This window comes from Aptenodytes patagonicus, chromosome 3, assembly GCF_965638725.1.
Source record: "Aptenodytes patagonicus chromosome 3, bAptPat1.pri.cur, whole genome shotgun sequence".
In the NCBI taxonomy this organism is placed as follows: domain Eukaryota; kingdom Metazoa; phylum Chordata; class Aves; order Sphenisciformes; family Spheniscidae; genus Aptenodytes; species Aptenodytes patagonicus.
In genome coordinates this window covers 41,532,403-41,549,974 of record NC_134951.1, presented here as the reverse complement: position 1 = coordinate 41,549,974, position 17,572 = coordinate 41,532,403, and the positions used below count along the sequence as shown (strand labels likewise).

Genomic DNA, 17,572 nt, shown 5'->3' with positions numbered 1-17,572 from the left:
GTCTTGTGCATAACTCAATAGTTACAAGTCGATTTAACATTCTTAACTGTAAGATGTAACTAAATGAAAAGTTAACAACTGATAATAACAAGGAAGTAGATCAGGAAAGATTCTGTGTCCCCTTAGACATGATGTTACAAATGAATCTAAAGGAAAGATACAAAATCTTCATAGATTAGGGCAATCCATATATAATCAGTTACATGAAAATAAGTTCAAACATACGTGAGAGAAATGGATGAAGGGGCAATTCAGGCTGCTGTTGCTAAAAATGCTGAGTGCAAAGGAAGCTTCCAATATGAAAACAGTTGGAGGGTCACAATTCTGGAGAGTTTTAGGTAAGGACAAAACTTTAACTTTACAGGAAAAGGGGAAAGAAAGGAGATATTTTTGTTTGTTTGTTTGTGCAGAATAAGAAGGTCAGAACAGAAAGCAAACCTGATGATAAAAACTTTGAGAAGCTAATGTAGATGTTGGAGGGAATCCAGAAAGGGAGTGATTTTAAAAGTTAGATTGAGAATTTTAACTATGGACAGTTGTAAAAACTTAAATATTTATTTTAATAATTGCTGACATTTATCCACCTTTCTTACCTATGATTTGATATGATGGACAAATTCAGGTTTTTAATTTTATTGCTAATTGTAAGAGGTATTAAAGTTTGGAATTAGAGAAAAAAACCCCATATATTTACTTGCTGTCCAAGAAGAGAGTAAAATTTTCATTTTGTTTCTCAGAAATGAAAAAAACTGAAAAAGGAGAAGAGGAATCCATGCATGAAGAGAAATCTGGTAATACAATCTTTCTAAATCATTAATTTGATGATTTTTTTTTTTTTCCCCCCTGTGTATACACTAATTGTGAGAACAACAGAAATGAAAGCTGTGGATTAGGGCTCCAGTTCAAATGCAAAGTCTTCAGAAAACATCACAGCAGGGTGTCAGAGGATAGCGTAGGATCTTCATGTTTGTAGTGGGATGTAATTTAAAGATCTGGAAAGAGGAAATTGTACTACAGTCTCATAGCTTGTTCTATACTCGGTGTTGCCTTTGGAGCTAGTCAGAAAACTTGACTCTTTCTAGGTTTCAGATTTACAAGACAGTCCAGCATCCTCACTGAACTTTTTTGTTCTGAGTGGTATGTAAACCAGTTGACTTCTGTTCCCATATCACCCTGACCATTGTGGGTAAAGCTTTTATTTATTTGAAAGCTAATGTAATTTTCATATTAATGATTTGCATTTACCTGTAGTTCTCGCATCGGCCTTTTAGTCTGCCTTTGCATTATGACTATACAGCTGGTGTTCAGACAAGGGGTTTCAGGCATTTGCTTTTGGTTTGTGCTTTTTTGTTTTGAAGTGGATTTTTAATCTATTGTGACCGATGTCTAAAAGAAAAACAGCAAAAAAACCCCAAGCAACTGTCGATCAAAAACTGAAGAAAAAATGACCCTGATGTTGAAATACATCTTAATGTTTGAGTTAGTCCAGTGTCTTCACTGTCATCTGTATTTTTGTACTGTCTTTTCATACCTGAGTTTAATCTCTGTAATCTGCAGTATTACTCTTACCTGATCTTTTTCCCAAATTTCCATGCTACACTCCTTCCATCTTGCTTATTTGTCTTTCACTTGTCATCTCTCTTTGTTTCAGTCTTCGTTGCTAACATATGATAAGAGTGTATTCCTGTAATTTAATCAACAGATTGCATTTTCAAATTCATATACTTAGCTGAACTGTTGAGAGGTCCTGTTGTCAGGCTTGAATTTCCCAAACATAAAGAGGCTGTATTTTGTAAACTTTAATCACAGGAAATCTTTTCTCCTTGCAAGTTTGATTACTCTGTAAATTGCAAGAGATCATGATAGTTGTAGCAGAAATGCTACAACAATTTGGTAGCCTTTTTCTGAACAAAAGAGTTGAAATTACTTGATTGTTACAGTTAGTTTTATGAAATTGATGCTTATGATTTTTAGGAAAGCAGTTTCTATGGAATACCTGGAATGACCAATCTGTGTGTTATGCGTGGTTTGGTTTAGTCTTTGTCAAAGTTCTATTTCATGAAATAGCAAACAAAATAGTGGATAATACGTGTGCAGGAATAGTATAAGGCACTGTGTATGTCTTAAGTCAGTATGAGAAAGCTATTTTCAGCTGATCAGACTTCTCAGGGTCCAAAACCAAAGAGAATGCTGAAATAGCGACTTTTCATTGAATAGTTTTTGCATATGAGTTAGACTGTGTGTCAGTTGTATTGGTGACAAAACACAGAAAGAACACATTATAAACCAGCGTTTTGCAATGCTTCTAGATTTAAGCGTGACAGATAATGCAGAAACTGAAGCCTGTAACCACAGGAGCTGAGTGGGGGAGATACGGCAACAGGGAAACAGAGCTTGTGGAAGGATCTAGGTAACTGAAGAAAAATCATTTGGCTTGTGTTGTGGTTTAACCCGGCAGGCAGCTAAACACCACAAAGCCGTCTGCTCACTCCCCCACCCCCAGTGGGATGGGGGAGAGAATTGGGGGGAAAAAAAAAGTAAAATTTGCAGGTTGAGATAAAGACAGTTTAATAAGAAAGAAAAGGAAAGGAAAATAATAATAATGATAAAAGAATATACAAAACAAGTGATGCACAATGCAATTCCTCACCACCCGCCGACCGATGCCCAGCCAGTTCCTGAGCAGCGGTCACCCCTCCCCTGGCCAACTCCCCCCAGTTTATGTACTGAGCATGATGTCACATGGTATGGAATGTCCCTTTGGCCAGTTTGGGTCAGCTGTCCTGGCTGTGCCCCCTCCCAGCTTCTCGCTGGCAGGGCATGAGAAGCTGAAAAGTCCTTGACTAGTGTAAGCACCACTTAGCCACAACTAAAACATTGGTGTGTTATCAACATTGTTCTCACCCTAAATCCAAACCTCAGCACTGTACCAGCTACTAGGAAGAAAATTAACTCTATCCCTGCCGAAACCAGGACAGATTACTTGTAAAATTCATTCTCTGACACACTTTGTGTTTTTAAATAATGCTTACTCTTGAGAGTGGCTATTGGGCTACCAAAGCAGGTCAGAGGAAGCAGAATTACAGATTCTGAGCCTAAAAACTACTGGAGTTGCCAAGGTGGATGTACAGAGTACTTTGTCTACTAGGGGGGGAATTGCATCATTTCACCCCTAAGTGAGAGAAAGTGATGGAATAAAAGGGGTCAACTCAAGTACACCTTGAGGAGACAGAGGTAAAGTATATCTGATCATAACACAAACTTCATTTGAATTTAGAGATATTATGTGTGACCTTTACTGTAGTTTTAGTACAACACCCAGTCTCGAAACCTTTCTGTTGCCTTTGTGAAAGGAGTAATAGTGGCAGTAGCTGTTCTTAGACGAGAGATTGGGGAAGAGGAAATAGCTTTCCCTTACTGCTTTATCTTCTTGAATATTAATTCTGTTTGATGTTTGTTTTAATTTTCAGGCAGCTACAGTGAAGATTTTGAAGAAGAAACAGATGCTAATCCTGCCTTTAAAACTGAGGGAAGTCAGGTGAATCAAAACATCATGTCAGGAGTTGATTTCAGTCCTCAAGAACAGGTATAACTTACCAAATGTTTATATTGCTTGCATGAATTGTAAAAGCTCTGCAATGTATAACTGTAAATATAGTAAACCTTTATATAATATGTACTATCTGAAATAAAAGAGTATAGTGGTCCTGGGACTATATTGTTCTATTAAGGATATACACTTTCCTGTGATAAATTGCTGAAAGGATTAAGTCCTTCACAGGGTTTCCTGCTTACTCCTCCTTTGAATTAAGAACTGTGGACGGGAGTGCACAAATGATGAGTTCAGGTTGGAGCCTCAGCCTCAGAATGGGTAGTGATTAATCTCTCTCTTGGAGCCATTAAGGTGATGTCTACACCAGCAACTGACACAGACTGAGGGACGTAGTTCTGTACAGAGAAGCAGTTTGGACAGAGGACCCAAAATCTATACTGTATGACCCTTGGGGGTATTACTGTCGACGAGCTTAGTCAGGTCCTTTGATGTAGAGCACATGTGGCTGGAGCACATCAGGTGCATTCCTGGAGCACACGTTCTGATTTGGTTTTTTTACGAAAGGAGTCTATAGAGCACCCACATGTTCATCTATAATAGATAAATGGGGGGGTTTTAATTCTTTTTAAGTTTATTAAAGTAGCATTTCTAATAAATGTTTGAAAAGAACAAATAGAATGGAAGTGTAATGTACTTAACTGCTACATTATTTTCTTTTCTCAAATTACAATATAAGAGAACCAGGAAGGTGCAAAAATATTATTCCATTTATGCGGAGTAGCATTTAGTTCCCGGTCACTTGTGAGAGGGTTTATAGAGTACAGGATGTTGAGGACCTTTTGGCATCCTAAGGAGAGTTTTAGAGAAGTGCATATTCTTGGAGCACCAAGAACTGCTTAGTTCTAAGTACTGTTCTTAGGTTTTGGACCAACTTTTAAAGTTAGTCTAGATTTTTTTTTTTCTCCCTGAAATTCAAAAAGTAATATTTTTTTTTTCTTTATTTTTGTTAGGAAGAAGCAAACACTGGCATGCTAGCTAAAGGTAAAATATAAACTTTGATCAGTAGGAGAATACTAAATGTAACTTTTTGAAACTTTCTTACCTGATTTTTACTATTTTGATATTTTTCACCTGATTTTATTGTGTTCTGCTGAAAGTCTGTTGGACTGAAATGGTTAAAATTTCATCTATGTGTTAGCACTTCAAAGTGATCATCAATGTAATTTTTTATTTTATTACATCTAGTCAGTACTCAGATTTTGATGCTTGCAATCAGAGTAAATCAGTTCACCATTAATGGCATTAGAATAATCTATATAGCATTTGTTGCATGTTTAGTACATCAAGGTAAACCTTGGTATACTTCTAATTCCAGTGTAGACAGAGTATAAATAAGAAAGTTGTGTTTTCTTTAACATTTATCTTACTGGTTTTAGTTGTATTGCTTGATTCACAAGATTCAACTACAGAACTTCAAAAGGCCGTTGAAACATCAGATGTAGCTCTAGGCGAACATTATCTGCCTGAAGAAGTCAGTGGAATTGAAATGAATGAAGCAGGTAAGGGTTGCTTTTAAAAAGAAAAAAAAAAACACACAACAAAACCCAAACCCCAAAATCTTACTTTAGTAGAATGGGTGGCTCTGATGTCTTCATTTGTTCTTAGGTTATCAGTGAACATGAAGCCCTCGACTTTTAGTAACAAATCTTGAAAGGAGGAGGAAATATTTCAGGAAAAAGTCATGTTTCTGCTAAGACGACACCTTTTTACACTTGGTTATTGTAAAGTTGCTTTTGACATTGCAGTTTGATTTTTAAATACCATCATCTTTGGTTGTTCATCATAGCTAAAATTCTTCTTTGACAGTATTGAACACAATTATAAAATACGTTCTCTTATCAAACTTTGTAAACAGTGTATGCCACTTATATCCAGAGTATGGCTCTGATGGCATCTGTTAAAATAGTTACATCACGTACGCTGTTAGTTTTAGTACTGATAAAATATTGAGGCGGGGGAGGGGGGCGGAGAGGCATGCAAACTGTAGATTGAGACTAATTAGTATGTACTAATTAACTTGACAACTGTTTATTTTTATAGTAAAAATGGGGGGTTTAAATATTTTTTCCATAACTGAAATCACTGTTCTCACCACATAATAGACCAAGCTAGTAACTGAAATACAGGCTCCAGTGGGATGTTTCCCAAAACAGAAAATCCTGTAGTGTCTCTTATGAGCCTGCATTTTTCACAGGCAGTTCCTATGGACAAACCACCAGTGACATGGAAGCGTTACACCAAGCATACCATCATATTGATCAGTCTTTGGGAGACACTGATCAGCAAAAACTGCACGATTCTGCAACGGGAGTCTCAGAATACTTAGTGCAAGGTGTTTCACAAAATAATGACATCTATTCAAAAAACATGTCAACTATTGAATCAGGTAAATACCTCAAAGGAAGGCATGTATTGTACAAGCATGTAAAATGAGTGAACTACTATCATCTTTAATACTCCATTTATGAAACATTTTTAAATGTTGTAGTTTTTACAAATATTTTTTCTAAGGTTTTGTTTTGGTTTTTTTAATTTTATTTTGCACTAATTAGATTTACCTACTGTGGAAGAATTGATGAAACCAATTAAAGGACATTCATGTAATATCAGAAGTTTTGATGTGGAGCCTGAAAGGTATTTATTTCAGAATATTAAGAATTGTAATAACTGAAGTCCATTAACTATTTGTGAAAAACAGCTTACTAAATAACTCATCTGTCTTTTTTCCTTATTAAATACTGAAATTTCATTATGTCTTGCACTGGCATTATGGCATTTGCAGTGAATTATAAAATGAATATACAGGGTTAATTGGTTTAGACCAGGGGTTCCCAAACTTTGTTTGAGTGATAAGCAGCAATGTTTGCCAAATCATTTGGAGGAGTGTTCCTCACTCTCACAGCTACCACAGCTAGCATCTCTGCTTTCCCAGTCTTCTGCTCTTTCCCCTCCCCCATACATGGATTTCAGGCCACATCCTATCCTAGCTCTCCAGCCTCTATAATCTAAGATCAAATCCTGCTTACTCTCGTGGTTCTTACTAACTTGTGCTCCATACCTCCTTCTGGTTTGCTCCAACTGTTGTGTCTAGAGCAGAAAGCACAGGCCCTGGAACTGTCAGAAATAGGTTATGCTTAGCAAATGAGTTTTGGGAGCTTATCGCGTAGCTGCACTCAGCAGAAATTACCATTCGTTGTTCTATTAGTATTAATTGCATGCTTGCAGGTGTTCATCTTGTAGCCGAGTTTGGCACCTCCACAAAAACAGCCACTGCTGGGAAATGGCTCTTGTCCCACAGTGTGGGAGTTAATCTGTATAACTAAACCTGCAAGGTGGTTCTTAAAAGAAGCCTACTGGGTCTTTCAAATTCAACCAGTCTTTACAGCTGATACCTAAAGGAAAAATGGCCCACTTTTTCCAGAATGATAGAAGAGCAAAGGGCAAAAGTCTTATTATATATGACTTTATTCCTTTCTCTTGCAGTCCTGTGAAACTGGTAGGCAGCACAGCAAATGACCTCGTCAGCCACTCACCCTTTAAAGAGCACCAGAATAATACGGTTTGGGAGACAAACTTACTTGAAAAATTTAATAGAGAAGAGAGCATCTTTCTGCAGGCAGCTGTGAATGACGATAACTTTCAGAGGGTGACTGAGAAAGAAATTCGGACCAGTGAAGTACAGCTTGATGTACCGAGAGAAAAAATAGTACAAGACTCTCTGCTTTCACAAGGCAGCAAAACTAAACAAGTAAGTAATATCAACCAGATTTTTATTATATGAAAATACATTTAAAATGTATATATTTTTAGACTGCCTGTTATTTGATTATGCTCTGATGTTTAGAAATTGAGAGACTGTTGCTGTTTTTCTTGAAACTCTCCTGTTACCATTGCTATTGTTAGAGGTAGCCAAATCCAGTGGCCTTTGGGACCAGCGGGGTTCTTCCCGTCCCAGCCCAATATGTGCAAGGCTGCTGCGGTTCCATGTCCCCAGCTCAAGCTAGTAGCGAGTCTGAGCACGTGTTCTCATTCGGGGGACATGTATAAACACACACAAGCTTAGAATAGAGAGCATACCTACAGAGAGGACATTTAGAAATACAGTTCAATAAGAATATAGGAGAGACTGTAATGATCAATGTAGAGCTTAGACAAGTGTACTGACCAGCAATCTGGTCATGTCACTAGCTTCTTTAATCTTATTTTCCCTCTATTTCCCACACTTGTTCCTACTTGATCCACCTTAATCTCTCCCTTCACCTAGTTTTTGTCCTTTACCCTAAACATCTTGTAAGTTTTGCACATTCTCACAATCCTTTCAAACATTTCATAACAAGATTTATACAATCCCGAATCTTCTCCCTGCATCCCCAAATTCTCTTCTCCTTGCATCCCCTGAATTAGCCCCACACTCCTTTAGGCAATCACCTCTTCTGTCTGCAAGGCGTTGCAGGGAGAGAGGTTGTTTGGCTGATTTTCCCTGGTGGGTTTCCCACCAGGGCCAACAGGCTAAGCTTTCTCATTTGCTGGTCTTAGGAGTTGTGTGCTCTGTTTTTGATGATCAAGTTTAGTAGGGTTCCTCTGCCTGCCACTGTTCCTCTCTTCATCGCTGGGTTTCTGTGTTCACTGTGATTAGACTTTAGTCACAAGCTACCTGCTTTGGTAAGCTAAAGGCCCTGTAATGTAATGCAACTTCCCAGAACAATTAAACAGAGCCAGGACAAAATACTTGCACTACGTATACTTCTGTAGTAGTAAAATTCTGCAAAATTACATACTATTAATTTGGATAAAAATAATGCTTCCCACCGCCCCGAGTCTTACAGCTGTGTAATTCTGGCAACTGGTTCTATGTTCTTGTAGTAGTGAAAGCTACCTTCAGATTACACTAGAGCCTAAAACTTGTTTTAAACAAATGTGCTCTATCACAGGCTCTTCGGTCTTGTTCCTTGAAGAATGAAAGATCTGAATCAATGACAACTAAACCAATGTTATACAAGAATATCAGAAGTCCAGCACCTTTACATAAAAAGAAATCTTCATATGGTCCTCATGGGGTGGTTAGAAGTTCTTGGTATGGGAAACCCACTTCACTCTCAAAACAGTCTTTTCCAGTTAATGAAAAGAAAACACCAAAAGAAACTTTCAAAAAGACCAGTGTGAAAGCCAAAAGTCCTGCAGATAGAGCAAGATCTAAAGGTAACTCTGTCATAAGAAGTCTGAGTTTTAAGAGCCAGAGAGCTTTGCTGTTCATGCTTCACATTTAAAAAAAACAAAACCAAAAACATTTCAAAATGCTGTAGAAGAAATCTAAACCCAAACACAATTAAGTACTGATTTTTTTCTGTATCAGCATGAAGTTGCTGGAAGAAAGACTTTTAAATAAAACTTTGCACTGTAGTCTTGTTTCATTTCGACTCACATACACCACCACTATGTTTGAGACTTACCTATTGTTCACCAGTAGGACCAAAACAATAGAAAAAGCTGGTGTTCACAAATAAGTATCTACAAGTTACATTTTTCATTATAGTAAATGCAAAGATTTGCTGACACATTAACTTCTGTGTGTAATGCCGAATTTCTATTCTCAGCTGCTTCTTTTTATCTTTGCTTTCCTAGAGTACAAAGAGAGCAGTAAAAAGAAAGTCCTATTTTCTGTTCATGTCTCTTATAACACTAAGGAATGGAGAATACCAATGTAGTCCCGTGAAAGCTGAGTTGCAAGTAAAGGACTGAACTTTTTTATTTTTGGGTGAAGCCTGAAGAGTTTAATGAGATAATTCAGCTTAGTGTCTTTGCAGACGATGTTTGCTGTCTCTGAGGCATGGGAAAATAACTCTACAGATGCCCAGGTTTTAGCACACTTCTAGCATGTAATGCCTTTAAAAACCCTGCAAGTAGTGTGGGGAAAAGCAGTTTAGGATTATGTTGCCCATCTTAGGGAGATGCTTCAGTGGCAGCTGTCAAACTAAGGGACCTTAGTTCCTCAGTGCATTGCTGTGGTACTCCCTGGAGAAGAGGAGGGTGTACAGCCAGATGGAGGTAGTGAAGTGAATGACGAGTCCCAAGAAAATGAGGCCACTAACCTCAGAGAACTGAGGTTAACCTTGTTTCACGAAGGATTCATTATCCAGCTACTTGTTTCAGTTGTTCCCTTGGGTTTTGTTTTATCTTGTCATCAGTTCCTTACTTAAAAAACCTACATTTTCCATGATGTCTCATTGCTCTCAAGTTTCTATATTTAATTCAAAATTCAGGTTGTAGAATGCTTAATTTATATGCCTAAGGGGTGGATCACATGAATAGATGTTTTTGAAAGGACATTAAGTTTCGATTTTAATTTTGTTCTATTTTACTTTCTGCCTAAATGAAGAAGCCTTATTTGCTACTAGGATAATAAAATCTGCAACAAATGAACCAACTTCGAAGGGAAGTATTAACAGAGTTATGTCTGGCCAATCAGTTGTTAACAATCTTGGACACCAGGCTGTGGATTATTGCAGGCAGTATCAGCATGTAAGTAATAATCAGTGATGCTCCTAATTATAGTATGTACAACTTGGTTTGCAAGCCTATTTTGTCAAGACTTTCAATAATTATCACAAGATTGGCAAATGCTGAAATATTGAATACTTTCCTTTAGTCAAATACTAGTGTTTGCTTTTAAAATATGCAAGTATAATCATACTGCTTTTCAGTTGCTTGGATAATTCTGCTGCTTGGATGGTTCTATACACTTAAAGTTAGAATGCTAATTTCTAAAAATTACTATTTTGTGGTAGAAAAGGGGAAAATTTTAAATAAAACTTTTACTTAAAAGTATTCTGTTATGAATGTTAAATAGTACTACCGTTTGGGGTTTTTTCTATTTGCATTGCATTGAATATTTAATAGTATCTTCTGACTTCTCCAAGATGACTGAATTTGCAGCACCATGATGGATTTTCCTTCTTCCTTATAAACTGTATAAAAAAAATTATTTACTAAATACCTAAATCATCACTGCTTTTCAAAAAGTAAGATGCATAATAGAATAATTCTGGTAGCCATGTAGTGGCTCTCATGAGAGGTGTTTGTTTCTTGTTGGCTTTTTTTTGGCTTGTTTTCCTCATACATACTTCAGAAATGAGAAAGTAACTCATTACAGTAAATGCAGGATGTTTTACTATTAGAATGTTGTGGGGTTTTCTTTTTCTTTTCAAGTGCCTTATGTGGTTGCTGAGAGCCAGACAAGCCAGTTAAATAAAATTGATGAGCGGAATTTTTTCATAAACAATCAGCTCAGTGTAATGTTTCCCTGAATTTTTCTCTTCACTAGGATTTATCATTTTCTCCTGTCAAAAGTTGTGATAGAGAACTATATTTGCTAAAACGAGTACAAGTTGCAGAGGAGGACCTGAACGCAGCTCGTGATTTGATTCAACAGCTAACCAGCACAGTTTCACAAAAAGAGAAAGAAATAGAGACAAAGATAGTAGAATTGAAAACACAGCATGACAAAGAGCTTTCTCGGTTGGGTCAGGAAAACTATGTTCTTCAGAGTAAGGTACTTTATCATCTTGTATCCCATTACTATAGAACAGGAGAAACATTGCTTCTGAAAATTAAATTAATGTTATTTTAGATGAGTTGTTAACGAGCAGAAAATCCAGATTTACACACACACTGCTAGTTTGTAAATGCATACTTGCTGTTACATTTATTGCCCATAAGACGTGATCTTTTTTTTTTTTCTACAGAGCTAAACTATGTTATCCCGAGTTCCTTTAGTTTGCTATTTTGAGAGTTCTGCTGCAGGTTTTTTGCAAAGATTTAACTCACTTTTATGTAAAAAAAATAAATGAATAAGAGATTAACAGATACCACTTGTTATAGATAAGTACTATATGTTGAGATATTGGGGGGGGGTGATGCATTTTTCAATGATGTGTTTTGTCTATATGGCATATTCCCAGGGTTATTCCACTATACCCTCCTGTCTAGATACATAAGAACAGAAGAGGGAGGGTAAAACTTTGTTAACTTTTCCCAAACCTTTTATACTTTGTTCCTGTTTTGTAATGCTTCTGTAAAACTCCAATAATAATAAGATTGGCTCATTGGTCTGCTTTCATATCTTTATGAAAAGATTGGCCTATTTATATTATAAAAGTGTAGTCTTGTAGAGAATTCCGTATTGCTAACAAAACTTTCTTATTAATTGCATGTCTTTTTCTTTCTGAAAGTTAAGAAGTATGGAAGAGCTGACTCAAGAAAAGAGATGGACCCATCATACAGCAACGATTCCTGTCACTGAAGAAAAACTGGCACAAATACAAAAAGAAATTGAAGATCAAGAGGTCATTATTCAAGGTTATCAACAGGTATACCACACAGCATATTGAGCCAGTTACAGAAACAAAATTGTTTGATGGTTACTACTTTTCTGTAGAAAACAGTTACCTTGCTATCTAAAAAGTGGGTGAAATTTAGGTGTGAAGGGCAAACATGTATTGCACGTTTAAAAAGTATTTCACACATGCCTAGTTCGGGCTAAGCTTTTCCACGATTCCATGTAACTGTTTTAAATTGTAAAAATATGCTGACTTGTCAGTTGAGAACTGGGAAAATACTTTATGGCCAATAAAGAACCACAGACTTTTTGCCCAAAATGTGGTAGAAAACTAGTATTTTTAAGCAATATGAGAAATCTGGAGGGTTCTGTTTTTAAGATGTTTTTCACAGGATCTGAGCAGCTGATTTCAAGGAAACCTTATTAGTGTGCCTGATTTTTATTACTTAGTCAAGTGTAGAAATAGATAATGCAAGCTTAATAATCCTTTTGAATACTTGCAGCTGTAAAATCAAATAGGTTAGTTTAACCAGCTTCCAGCTGGTGCTCAGCAGCATTTCTTGGTATGGGCACGATGTCTTGCCAGTATGGCTGCGAGCATCCTGAATCAGTGATGGTTTGTGTCCACAGGATTGGAGCATGGGCAGGCTGAGCTCTGATCTGTCAGCACGCATCCACGTATGTGCTTTTAGAATATAGTTGGGATAGCTTTGCAGAGGAACTGGCCTAGGTTCTCCAGAGTGAACAGACACTTGGACAAGATTGTAGAGGTCGCTGTATACTACTTTAGCATAAAGACAATGAAAGTAGATATCCATTGTAGAAACTTAGTAATAAAACATTTAGTGTTTGCTTCCACTGTTTCAATAGGCAAACTACGCAAGTCATAGACAATTGTTTTTTGAACTGGATAAAACAGTAATTTATGAATATTCTTTAACTTTGTCTGTCTCATCTTAGGAAAATGAGAGGTTATACAAACAAATGAAAGAGCTACAAACTGAAAACAAAAAAAATGAGGAACAAATGTTTAAGGAGAATCAGTGTTTAATGTCTGAATTAATAGCCCTAAGGTAGGCTCATTTAAACATCTGACCTAAAATCTCTGGAGTTTTCAGCTGTGTTTATTATTTTATTTATGAAGAATAACTGCAGAGTCTGTCAGGTGCATGTTTTCCAGTGTTTCTTGGGTTTGTGGTTTTGTTTTTTCTTTTGAGAATTGATTTATGTTGATTATGGGCACTTAATTCTTCTTGCTGATGTTGCAGACCTATGGGAAGACTAGAGTCTTCCATTTGGGGACTATTTCAATGCTAAAATTCAAATACTCTTACTCATATCAGAATGTGTAATATGTGTACTACACTTGTTCTGGTATTACGGCTCTGCTCATGTGTCAAAATGTTTTGATACTGTTGTAAGATACACAGTAGATCAGGGGCCACAAGAGATCCTGGTAGTGGAGGAACCATTAGATTCACTGCACTGTAGGTCCTGAAAGATTTGCATCCTGTGCTAGTAATGAGGGAAAAACCTAGCAATTGCATGTACTCCTAATTTACAAATCTTTGCTTGGGAGAGGCCCGTAGATGAGTTCCACTGATGCAGAGTAAGTTTTGTTTCCCTCCCTTGTGTAGTCCCAACAAACAAGTTTGTGTGAAGTGAGAAGATTTCACCTTACAGGTGAAATTTTTTGGTATAAAGATGTACTGCATAGTTGCTTCTTTCTTTGTTTTGAGCCTGCACGGATTGACTCTGTGGTGCCATTTGGAGGGGGGGAGGCAGTTTGTGTTTGTTTTTTAGTGTGCCACTGTTAGTATGCCAAGTCACCACATTGCATAACTGTTCTTGCTGCTGCCGTTTAGAGAAAAGATAGAGATGACTAATATCCAGTCACGAATCATGCAGGATTCTGAACCAGCCAGAAATCAGAGTTTCACAGAATTGATTTCAGAGCTTCGAGCAGCACAGGTGGGTATATACCAAGCCTGTTTTTCACGTGTTCTTACAAAAAGTGCATAACCATCCATATTGTAGACTAATGAAGTAAAATAAGAAGTGGAGCATGCTACTTTTCTACAGCGTTAATTATTTGCCGAACTTGCATATCACAAATGCCTCATCAAACAAACTTTCAGAAGTAATCCCCTAAGACATAGATTCACTGGAAGAAGTACAGTGTTGCCATGTTTACTGGCAATTCTGAAATATCTTGTGAGAGCTTGCAGAAAGTAGTGATACCTCTATACCTTTCCCGCATAAGACAAATCCAGAAGAGTGTTTGTCCCTACTCTGTCCCGAGTAAGTTCTAGAAAAGAACATCAGAGTGAAAAGAATCATTTATTATTCACTCTTGTAACTTTTTTTGTAGTCCTATAGATGCCTGTGTTTTTGAGGGAGGATGTTTAGTAAGTTTCATGTTAAAATTAAAGGTTTTCAGGAAATTCTGTTTTTCTGCTTACTGCAAGTGAGGACTGTTCTGGTACAGTTAGACCAGAAATTAAAAGCTGCTTCTTCCATTTTTGTTTTTGTTTTTTTTTTTAAAAAAAAAAACCAAAAAAACCCAAAACAAAACAAAACAAACTGGTTAGGTAGGCGATAAGAGGATCTGGATCCAGTGAGCTTCAGGACCAGCGGAGGCGTTCCTGGTCTGATAGAGCTGACTTTGAGCTCTTAAAACTCCAGGGGCTCCCCCAGTTCCAGCCTCATAGGTGCTGCAGCTACACTTCCCTGTCCTTAGGTCCAGCCTGTAATGAGACTGAACACAAGATCCAAAGATGGAGAGAGACACACAGACAACACTACCACGGTCAGGTACACAGATAATACAGAGAGCAGTGCCTTTGCTCACACCACAGAAATACAAAGAGTACTCTTGGAAACAGAAGGAGCACATACGGACTGATCCTGTTCAGCAGATCAGGATAGGAGTTCACTAGCAGTAACACACATACATGCACATGCTGGCCATTGCTGGCCCTGGACACTTGGTCTATTTACTGGCTGGTCCCAAAATCTCAGCCCCCCCCTCCCCCCCCCCATCCCCAGCTGCTGCTCCCTGTACCTATGGATCCCTAGGACCAAGGGCCTCCATCTCCAGAGGCTGGCAGTGAGATCTTTCATCCTACTTAGTCTTGAAGTTTGCTAGTGATCACACATAAACAAACAGAACAGAGTGCATGCAGAAAATGGTGAGAAATAGAATGTAGTAAGATGAACTGTTGGACAATACATCTGTCCATTTAAGCTACACTCTTAAGTCTTGGAAATAAGTAAAGCCATTTTCTTTACTGACCATCTCAAAAGGCAGATGTTTTCTAAGACAGTTATGTAAGACTTATTAAAAAAAATATACGGGGTTTTTTATGTTTAGCTTGTTTTCACATGCTCTGCTACAGCAAGGCCTGAGAATAATACCAAAACTAGAAAACCTCATTGCTGCTGTCGTCTGATGCAACTGTTGTGATTTAATAAATTTATGGTGAAAAAGCATGTTCAGGTTTTTTGTATGACAATGTGTGTTTAGTTTTTCTTGTCTTACTGTTTTCTCTAAAACTCAGAAGGAAGAAACTAAATTACAAGAAGAGATAAGACGTCTCAAACAAGATAAGCAAGCTCTTGAGGTAGACTTGGGACAAGCAAAGAAGGAGAGAGATTTAGCAAAAGTCCAGATTGCATCCACATCAAGTAAAGCACCTTCATTTTGTTGAATAATTTTGCCTAGTCTGTGCTTCACTAAATAAATATGTAATTAAAACTTGTTTCTTATTAAAATATTACTTAGTCAAATGCATCTAGACCATTTCCAAATATTTTCTAAGCTTCTAATAAAAGTGAAGGACATGCTACAGTACCTTTGGCACTCTATTAGAAAGCCTTTTCTTGTATCCAGCCAGACTCTTTGTTGTTGCCTATTAAGTTTGATTTCTTGCCCATCTTCCACTGGGCATGGAAAACAGACAATTCCATGTATATGACAACTCTGTTCATAAGAAAAGATTTACTATGTTGCATCTTAGTCTCCTATTTAGATCTTGCCCGTTTTTTACCAATAACTTACGCCTTGTGACTTTTTTAATTACGTTCTTATCAGAACTCTTTCCAGTTTGACTTTAGCTTTCTTAATGAGAGGGCCAGAAACTGGACTCTCTCAGTTCCAATATCAGGCACCACAAGTGCTAAGAGCTGTAATATTTACCTCCATGTCTCCTCAAAATGCTTGATACACATCTAAGCATATATTCTAAATTGTCATCCATGTTGTTACTGAATATTTGTTTACTAGAACGTGATCAAGAATAGATCCCCCTGGGATTCTGTTTTAAATACTTTCCATGGTAAACTGTGAACTATTAAGTACTACTATTTATGAGAGAAAAAAGGTTTTTTTCAAATACTGTTGCATTTAAAATCCTAATTAGGGTCTGGTTTTAAAACTTTACTGCAATAACAGGATTGTCAAAAGAGTAAATGTATGAAATGTGCTGAGAAGGATAGTGTTGACTAATTAATTCTTCAATACATAATTACTAATAAAACAATACTAAGGATGTTTTATTCCTGTAGGTGAGAAGTCTTATGAATTTAAAGTTATGGAAGAATCATACAAACAGGAAATTACTCATTTAAAAAGACGACTTCAGTGGTATGCAGAAAATCAAGATCTTCTGGATAAAGATGCAGCCCGCCTTAAAGATGCAAGAGAAGAAATTGAGAAACTAAAACTAGAGGTGATAATATCTAGCTTTATCTAAGAAGTTGGAACTTAAAACTATTTCTTTTCTAGTGAAGAGTATGATGTAATCCTGTCCTTCATAATAATCCAATTTTTTCCAAGAAAAAACATGTAAACCCTTTATAACCTTTAAATCAAATGTGAAGTCTTTATATGCAAAATTGATATTACTGCATAAGCAGTGAGAGTTGCAAGTGCAGAGTGCTTAAAACATGGTTTTGCTTCTATTAGACACCTTGATGATGCTTCTGGTTGCTGTAGTAGGGAGGAAAAAGCCGAAACACTTGAAATATAAAGCAAGCGAAACTAATGCATGAATCTTGAATAGTTCTGAGATTTGCATTGCCTGCTTGTCAGTAGATTTGACTTAAGATTCACAGAAATAAAGAATTTTACCAGTGATAAAATATATTTGATCTGGAATTTTTTCATGGTGTTTTATTAGAGAGAACACAGATGAAAGGAGGTGCTTCTGAAGGAGCAGTCAGGGAAGGAGATCCCTTAAACACCACCATATCAAGCTTTGATCAAGATATCATTGCTGTGAAAGAAAATATTTCTATTTGCATTTTCTCCAGGATGGACTGGTGTTTAAAAACAATGAAGAGCTTTTACATGAATTCATGTAATGCACTGTAGTACTTTATATTATAGCGTATTAACCAAGCCTGCATACTGGAAGTATGGGAGAAAGAAGCAGATTTACTGATCTGAAGACAAGAATGTCCCAGAGCTGAAGTTCTCTTCTAGATTTCCGTAGCTAGTTGCAGCTCCTTTGATCTTAAGTGGCTTGAAGAAGCCGTAACTTAGTTTAAGAACATGAAGAATCAGTTAGTACAGAAATTACTCTTACCAGTTTTTAAGTTGCAGAATACTTCCATTATATTGT

General features: G+C 37.0%; 1 protein-coding gene across 2 annotated transcripts in view; it reads left to right on the top strand.

Moving 5' to 3' along the window:
- The first annotated feature begins 22 nt into the window (after positions 1-22).
- The window catches only part of CEP162 (centrosomal protein 162), a 33,019-nt gene continuing 15,469 nt past the window's right edge, over positions 23-17,572 (top strand). For both annotated transcript variants that reach the window (XM_076333163.1, XM_076333162.1), the window contains exons 1-15: positions 23-791; positions 3,471-3,586; positions 4,564-4,594; positions 4,990-5,112; positions 5,808-5,999; positions 6,166-6,247; positions 7,097-7,361; positions 8,545-8,812; positions 9,990-10,132; positions 10,935-11,162; positions 11,842-11,979; positions 12,909-13,021; positions 13,814-13,919; positions 15,509-15,635; positions 16,515-16,678. In XM_076333163.1, the coding sequence (XP_076189278.1) occupies positions 740-791; positions 3,471-3,586; positions 4,564-4,594; positions 4,990-5,112; positions 5,808-5,999; positions 6,166-6,247; positions 7,097-7,361; positions 8,545-8,812; positions 9,990-10,132; positions 10,935-11,162; positions 11,842-11,979; positions 12,909-13,021; positions 13,814-13,919; positions 15,509-15,635; positions 16,515-16,678 (2,148 nt within the window). In that variant the 5' untranslated portion in view covers positions 23-739. The remainder of the gene's footprint in view (positions 792-3,470; positions 3,587-4,563; positions 4,595-4,989; positions 5,113-5,807; positions 6,000-6,165; positions 6,248-7,096; positions 7,362-8,544; positions 8,813-9,989; positions 10,133-10,934; positions 11,163-11,841; positions 11,980-12,908; positions 13,022-13,813; positions 13,920-15,508; positions 15,636-16,514; positions 16,679-17,572) is intronic.